This window comes from Tachyglossus aculeatus, chromosome X1 (genome assembly GCF_015852505.1).
Source record: "Tachyglossus aculeatus isolate mTacAcu1 chromosome X1, mTacAcu1.pri, whole genome shotgun sequence".
Classification (NCBI taxonomy): domain Eukaryota; kingdom Metazoa; phylum Chordata; class Mammalia; order Monotremata; family Tachyglossidae; genus Tachyglossus; species Tachyglossus aculeatus.
The window spans coordinates 123,784,028-123,791,690 of NC_052101.1; the positions used below are offsets into that span (position 1 = coordinate 123,784,028).

General features: G+C 60.5%; 1 protein-coding gene across 2 annotated transcripts; it reads right to left on the reverse strand.

The window, feature by feature from the left end:
* Positions 1-944: 944 nt before the first annotated feature.
* On the reverse strand, positions 945-4,009 carry C2CD4C (C2 calcium dependent domain containing 4C). Of its 2 annotated transcripts, none has more exons than XM_038739836.1 (2): positions 3,708-4,009; positions 945-2,500 (listed from the first exon to the last, which is right to left on the reverse strand). In XM_038739836.1, the coding sequence occupies exon 2, from the start codon at positions 2,318-2,320 to the stop codon at positions 1,007-1,009; it is 1,314 nt and encodes a 437-aa protein (XP_038595764.1). In that variant the 5' UTR covers positions 2,321-2,500; positions 3,708-4,009; the 3' UTR covers positions 945-1,006. The 2 variants fall into 2 exon arrangements, with proteins under 2 accessions (XP_038595764.1, XP_038595763.1); XM_038739835.1 differs by lacking the exon at positions 3,708-4,009 and adding an exon at positions 3,350-3,532.
* Between the last annotated feature and the right edge of the window lie 3,654 nt (positions 4,010-7,663).

Sequence of the window (7,663 nt, forward strand, 5' to 3'; positions counted from 1 at the left end):
CCCGCCTGCTTCCCCATCCTCGTTCTTCTGAGACCAGAGCAAAGAGGGTAGTGGCAGCAACTCACTGGTCTGCAGGGACAGGATCATGGCCCAGACGCACGACAGGACACTTCCCGCCTACCTCACGCCCTTCGGTGTTCCCCAGAGCGGCCAGGGCAAGGATTGAGCGAGCCCAGTAGCATTTCATCAATGGCCCATGGGGACGAAGGGTGAGGGGGCAAGATGGGAGGGCAAAAGAGGGCCCCAGCTGCCAACCTCAGCCCAAGAACTGACTCCCCATCCCTCTGCTGCCCATGTGGTAATCTCCCAGGAAACCTGGCATCTCAGGCCCTACCTCTGCTAAGAGCTGAGCAAAGGGACCTGAGTCCCGGGAAGGGAATGAGAGGGTGGAAAATTCAGAGATCCTTGCCCCCCAACCCCCTTTCTCCATATTCCAGCTTCCTCCCTCCCCTCCCACACCCCATGAATAAAATGAATAGACCACAGTATTCTGTAGTAAGATGCCAAAATCACCACCATGTGGCTGCAGCATTGAGGGCTGGGTCCAGTGGTTTAGTTGCCACCTCAGTCGTTCCCCCCTCCCCACTTCTGTCCCGCCCCCCATCCCCCTCCCTGCCCAATCCAGCCCAGCACCCTCCCCCCTCCCCTCACTGGGGGCATCCAGTGGCAGAGCCCTGCTGACTGAGGACAGTGTCCCCTTGCCCCACCCCCCATCCCCCTATTCCCCCATCCCCTCCCTGCCCCCCCACAGCTCCATCATTGGCAGCCAACCGAAGTGGATCCCTCTCCACCTTCCCAAAGGCAGCCCAGATGGGGCGGAGGTGGTAAAGAAGGGGCATCAAATGGAGCCCCCCGCCAGGCGCGTCCTGGGCAGCAGATCCCGTGCCAACTCCCCCCCCCCCCCCCCCACTCCGGCCATGGCCAGCTTCCATCTTCCCCTCAAGCTAGCCCCAAGTGAGGGGTGGGCAGGTGGGCAGGGGCGGGGTGAGGGCTAGGGGTGCTTCTCTTATAAGAAGGGCAGCAGGGTGGTGAGAGGCATCTCCATCTCACCAAGCAGGGTGTCCCGCTTGAGGCTGCCCCCCTTATTAACCACCTTGACCTTGAGCGCCATCTTACGGGCGCTGGCGGCCCCCAGCCCATCAAAGAAGAAGTCTTCGTTGAAGACCGGATGGCGGCTGTTCTTGATGATGGTGCTACGCTGCTTCTGCAGCTTGCCAGGGGTCAGGTACAGCCCCACACAGCAGTTGATGCTCCGTGTGTCGAAGAGCCGGTCGTACAGCCCCTCAGCAGCCAGCACCCGCACCCGCAGCCGCGCCTGCGACGGGTCGTACTCGGCCGTCAGCCGCAGGCTCCCCCGCTTGGTCAGGCGCACCGTGTGTTCTCCATGGTGCACCTGGCCAGGCTCTGGGGCTGGCGGAGCCTGGGCTGGGCCTCCCGGTGGGGTGGCGCAGCGGGCGCGCCGCTGGGAGCTGGGGCTGGTGTCAGCCGAGCTGTCGTCGGTGGACAGGGAGCTGTGGCGGCCCACCGAGTGCTTCAGCTTGATGACCTTGGCCTGGCTGTCCTGGCTGAAGAGCTTGAGGAGGGAGACGGAGCGGGAGAGCAACGGGGAGCCGAAGGGGGACGACTCGGCCGAGGAGCACGTGTCGCTCTCCCCGCCGCTGAAGTAGCGGTAGGGGTTCATGAGCGACATGCCCACGTCAGCTGGGGTCAGCTGCCCGCCCTCCCCATTCACCTTGCCACCCGCCCGCCGCTGGGACCCGGGCGAAGTGGCCTGGGCCAGGCTGCCGTGCTCGCTGTGGAAGAGGGACTCCTTACGTCGGGTATGGGGGCTCTCCATGAGGGTGGCGAAGCCATAGGACGTCTGGGCCTTGGGCACGTAGGGCAGGGACATGGCCGTCTGGGCCTGCGGGTCCACGTTGGTGCCAAAGGCCTCCTCGGGCCCCCAGTCCTCTGCGCTCTCGATCTGGATGATGTGGCGGCTGGCGGCCTTGAGCAGGTTCCTGCTTTCCGCTGCCACCTTGGCCGACAACCGGGGGCTGCGCTGGGCCCCGCTCCCCCGTGCCAGGTTCTGCTCAGAGGCAGATGTGCCCAGAGGTGGGGGAGGAGCCGATGCCCCCGCCCCCTTGCTCTCCCCCGCCCCCTCGCTCTCAGGCGGCCCCGTGGGGAACTTGGGGGGGATGAAGAAGTCTGGGATCTTGTCCGGGGTCAGGACGTTGCTGTAAAGAGGCCCCTTGGAGGATCTGTCACCTGAGTCCCCCCCACGGCCATTTTCCATGGAGCCCCGCAGCCGATCCAGTAACCACATGTTGGTCTTCTTCATTGGGCCAGGAGAGCAGGATGCGGGGGAGGAGGAGGAGGAGGAGGAGGAAGAGGAGAAGGGGAGGAAGAGGAGGAGGTGGAGGAAGAGGAGAGCTGGTGGTGAGGAAGGAGGAGGAAGAGTGGCGGCAGCAGCAGCAGCAGCAACGGCGGTTCAGAGAGCAGCAGCACACCTTCTGCAAAACTGTCAAGCAAAGCCCAGGGTGGCCCCATCAGACAGAGGGCCAGTGGCTACCAGCAGAAAGAGCCCAGAGGGCACTTCCCCCTGCCTGTCAGCTGTTGGCACCCCCTCACCCGGGGATGGCTCGCAACACCCAGGGTTGGCACTGCTGCCTGCTGTGGGGGACCAAGGCACAGATGGCTCTGGCATACCCACCCCACTCCCTCCATCCTGGCCGAGGTGGCCAGAGAAGCAGGCATTTTGGTAGTGCCCAGCCCTTGGATTCAGTCGCTACCTGGATCTCCACGTCCCCCTGGTCGGCCAGCCATCTACCTCCCTTCCCCTGTTGCCCCATCTGTTGATACATCAGCCCTTCACAGACCTCTGTCTCCAGTCAGAGGGGCTGGGGGCACAGCTGCTCTAGGTTCTGCGTGCCCACTCCCCACCCCGGGCAGTGCTCTGAGAGGAGGCCGAGGAAGCTGGCCCCTCCGCAGCCGCCTGGGAGTGGCCCGTTAGCTTCCCTGGCAGCGGGCAACCTACGGGAGCCCCTCCCGGGGTCGAGGGGAAGGGGATCGACGGCATCTCGCCCCGGGGACGTGACCCCCGGGGGAGAGGGGACGGCAAGCAAATCAGCCCCGGTTGAACTTCTACACAAGGCGGGAGGCAGCAACAGGAGGGGGAAAGGGGAGGCGGCGGGCGGATGCCGGGCGATCGGATCCCTCCGGGGAGGGAGAAAAGGAGCCAGCCACGCGGGAGGAGCTTCTCGGGAGAGAAAGACAGAGAAAAAGAGAGGGAGAGAGGACGCTCTCGAGACCAGGGACCCGGCAGGTCCCGTCCTCCGCCCCCCCCACCCTCCACCCCTACCCTCGTCACCTCCAGTCTCCGGGGATCTTCAAGCACGTTAGAGACATGATCTCATCCGGGCGCGGGGGCTGTGGGGAGGGGGATCTAGCCGGGCGCAGTGCTCTCTATCCTCCGCGCCTTCCTCTCCCTCCAAAAAGATCGGGTAGGGAGGGGGCACGGAAGGAGGAGAGGGCTACTCCCTGTACCTTGACACCCCCTCCCCACTCCCGCGGGCTCGAAGTGGACAGGGCAGGAGTAGTCCCGGACATACAAGGAGCTCAGGAAAAAAGAGGGTGGAGAGGGGGGTCCCAGCCTTCGGCCTTCCCCGCGCCCCCCCAACCCCCAATCCCCAGCCCCTAGTCCAGCAGAAGTTTCCAGTCTCGGTCACCTGTCGCTTCCTGGTCTCCTCCCGGACGCTGTGCGCCCCGGGGGCTGTCCCAGAGGAAAGGACCAGGATGGGGCAGCGCCCACTTCCCAGGTAACTTGGAAAGAAAGGGACGGGGTGAGGAGTGGGGAGTCCCGAGGAAGGTAAAGAACGATCTGGATTGACCCCGAGGGGGAAAAGGTCACTTTGCTCCTCTGGGAACACCCTGGGGCCTGGAGTAATTGGGGAGGGGGCAAGGGGGCGGCCGGAGTCCTCTCCTTCGGACCACGGGGCTCTCCCCTCGGCTTCTCTCCGCCCCCCTGGACGGTCCCCTCGCCCCCGCCTCATGCCACCCAGCGCCCCTCTCCCGGGGCGTTATAGGGGCATGGAGGAGGGGGCTAATTGAGGAGGGGGGGGTCGCCGGAACTGGGTTCAAGCGCCTACCTGCTGGGGGGGGGAGGGTCCCGGGGCCCCGGTGTCGGGGGGGAGGGGAAGGGGGGCTGAACGACGCGGGCGGCTCCGAGCTGGGAATGAGAAGCTGCCGGCCCCGCGGCGGCTTATATACCGGCGGCGACGGCTGCAGCGCAGTCAAACGCTCATTCACCACGGCCGCAGGAAGCCTCCCAGCCCGGCCGCTGCCGCCGTATTCCTCCTAGTACCTCCGCACCCGCCCTCCCCTCCCCTTCCCCACGCAGACCGGGAACCGGGCCGGGGGCCGCGGAAGGAGGAGGTCTCCCTTTCACCCCCCTACCCCCGGGTCGGGACGCCAGCGAGGGAGTCTCCGAGGGCAGCGAAGAAGGGTGGAAAGGGGTGAAGAAGCAAGCTAAGACAGTCACCCAGGTGGGGTGGGGGCCGCGGACGGGTGATAAGAGTAATAGCTCACGGTAGCCTGATAGTCTAATTGTAGCTGGCTAATGCAGCAGCTCGGTGTCTAATACGTAACCACTTTTCCCTAGGGATTTTCCCCTCAAGGCGGGAAGGAAGAGGGCAAGGGCTGGAGAAGCAGGGTGGCCTAATGGATAGCGCGCGGGCCCGGGAGTCAGAGGACCGGGGTTCTGATCCCACTTTACCATTTGCCGGCCGTGTGACCTTGGGCAAGTCATGTCACTGCTCCGTGCCTCAGTTTCCTCATCTGTAAAATGGGAATTCAAAACCTGTTCTCCCTCCTCCTTAGACTGTGAGCCCCATGTAGGATAGGGACTGTGTCCAACCTGATTAACTTTTATCTACTCCGGCCCTAAGAAGTGCTTGACACATAGTAAGCGCTTAAACAAATACCATGTTAAGGGCTGGAAACAGCCCCCAAGATGAGAGGGTGTGTGTGGTGGGGGGGAGGGGGGGAAGAGTTGGGCGGGGGCAACCGGCTGCAGAATTGAGGAGTTGGACACCCTCCCCAGTCCCCTGGCGAGCTAAACATCCTACACTTGTCATTCGAGAGAAGGGGTCAGGCCCTATGGGAACTCCTCCAGCTCGGCCCGACATTCTGCCATGGAGGAATCCCGCTGAGACAGATTAACCTTGCAGGTGGAAGGGAGAGTTCGGAGGACTCGATTTGGGGAACCCAGGTCTGGGCTGGACATCCTCCCACCCCCACCACGGCCCTCCCAAGCTCCCTGACTCCCCCCTTCCCCAGGGGTGAGAGCCTCTCCCTGCCCCCTCCACCCCCACCCATCATTCCACCTCTTTAATGCCACTATAGCGAGAGGACCAGCCCTTGAAACTCGAGTACCTGCCGAGGATGTCAAGTGGCCGCCAAGAGCCTCGGGCTGCTGGTGAAAAGGCAGTCGGAGGGAGAAGCTGCCAGACTCATTAGCCTTGGGCAGGCAAGGCTGGAGGGGAACAGGGCGGTCTGGGGGATGGGGACCGGGGGTACGAGGCTCTTGTGTTTTTCCTTCCCCTCTCCAGGGGACTCCCCAGGCCTCAGGCCTCACCAGATGTCTGCCCCACTGGGGCTGACTGCTACTTTGTTCTGCCAACCGGTGAATTGTCTGTCTCCGGAGAACTCAAATCCCAACCATCCCCAATCCCGAACAACCCCCTCCCCTAGGCTTCTACCGCAATGCTAACCCTCTTCGAGACCTCTCTGCCTTGGGGTGCAGCCTCTTGCTCCCCTCCTTCTGACTGAACATTGGCTTCCAGGCTGTCCCTCCCCCCGCCACTGGCTCCCCATTACTCTGCCCATCTCCTCTCCTGCCACAAACCAGCTCTGACTCCTAGAACCTCCCAATCTCACCCTCCTGTACCTTACTCTCTACTCTCCCATCTTATTGCTCACACCCTTCCCTCTGCCTGGAACACCTTCCCACCTCCTACCTGCCAAACTACATACTTTCCTTCTTTCAAAGCTCCCTAAACAGCCACCTCCTCCAGAAGGCCTTCCCTGATTAATCACCCACCTTCCTGGTCATGTGGCCCCCTCCTCTTCAGGCACCTCGCCACTCATGGATTTATTGAATTGGTGATTGATTGATTGATTTGTATCTCTAACTTCTGGCTATTTTCTGTGGCCTGTTTATTTATGTCTACTGTTTTCTAGCATTATATCTTAAAACTCCTCGAGGACCAGGACCCTATATTTTATTTCTTCTGTATGTCCCGAGCACCTCATGCCGTATACCCAGTAGGATTCGGGCATTACTGTGGATCTAATTCTGTTTTTAATGCCCTTTCCCTGGAGGATGGCACCAGAGCAGTATTATTATTAGTAGTAGTAGCAATAATGATAATAATAATATGTTTTAAGCCCTGCCTATGTGCCAAGCACTGTACTGAGCACTGGGGTAGAGACAAGCTAATCAAATTGGACACAGTCTCTGTCCCACATAGGGCTCACAGTCTTAGGAGAAGGGAGAACAAGTACAGTGCTCTGCACACAGTAAGCACTCAATAAATACGATTGAATGAACAAGAAGCAGTGTGGTCTAGTGGATAGAGCACGGGCTTGGGAGTCAGAAGGAACTGGGTTCTAATACCAGCTCTGCCACTTGTCTGCTAAGTGACCTTGGGCAAATCACTTAACTTCTCTGTGCCTCAGTTACCTCATCAGTAAAATGGGGATTGAGACTGTGAGCCACATGTGGGATAGGGATTGTGTCCAACCTGATTAGCTTGTACCTACCCCAGTGCTTAGCACAGTGCCTGGCACATAGTAAGTGCTTAAGAAATACCACAAAAAAGGAGGTATTAAATTCCCAGTTTACAGACAAGGAAACCGAGACCCGGAGAAGTTGAGCTACTAGTCCAGGTCACATAGCAACCCAGGAGCAGAGCCAGGATCAGAACCCAGGTCCCCTAACTCTCAGGACTACACTCTTTCCCCTGGGCCACTCTGTCATTCCATTCCCCAGGGTCAGCTGGGCTCTGGTTGCTAGCTGGGAGACCTTGTTATATTCCAGTTTCAAACTGGACCTGAGAACTGATTAAATTGCCCAGCAGGCTCCTGCCTTTGTGCCTAGCTTTCCCACAGAGCCCAACCCTTCTTGGGCCCCTGGCTGGATGCCCTGGGTTTCTCTGACTCCCCTAGGTCCCCTCTGAGGCCCAGAAGGCATACCCATCCCTCGATGAGCATGTCTTGGCTTCTAGCCCGTAGCTCATAGGATTCCCAGGGTGAATGGAGAGGAGGAAGAATGTGGGTGAGATGGGTAGGCCGGGGTTGGGGTGGAGGGTGACCCAGCCATTCTGTAAGAGTGGGGGAGGGGTTGCCTTTAAAGGTCTCCGAACCAAAACCAGGTGACTGCAAAATTGATTTGATCTCCCTGGAATCCTGTGGACTGAGGATGATAGGGCCAGGGGCTCCTGAGTCCACTCCTCTGACCTTTACAGGAGGATGGTCAAGGAGGTCAGGGGTCAGGACGGGGAGCAATTACACTTTTATTCCTGGTTCTCCTCCAATTTTTCCCTAGGGAGGGCTACTTCCTTGAGAGCAGTACAGTAGTACATGGAGGAGTAAGGCAGGGCTGGGTGAAGGGGGAAACGGTTTA

Bases quoted from the DNA above. Each gene is read 5' to 3' on its own strand.
- C2CD4C (XM_038739836.1), bottom strand. From the start codon at position 2,320: ATGAAGAAGACCAACATGTGGTTACTGGATCGGCTGCGGGGCTCCATG.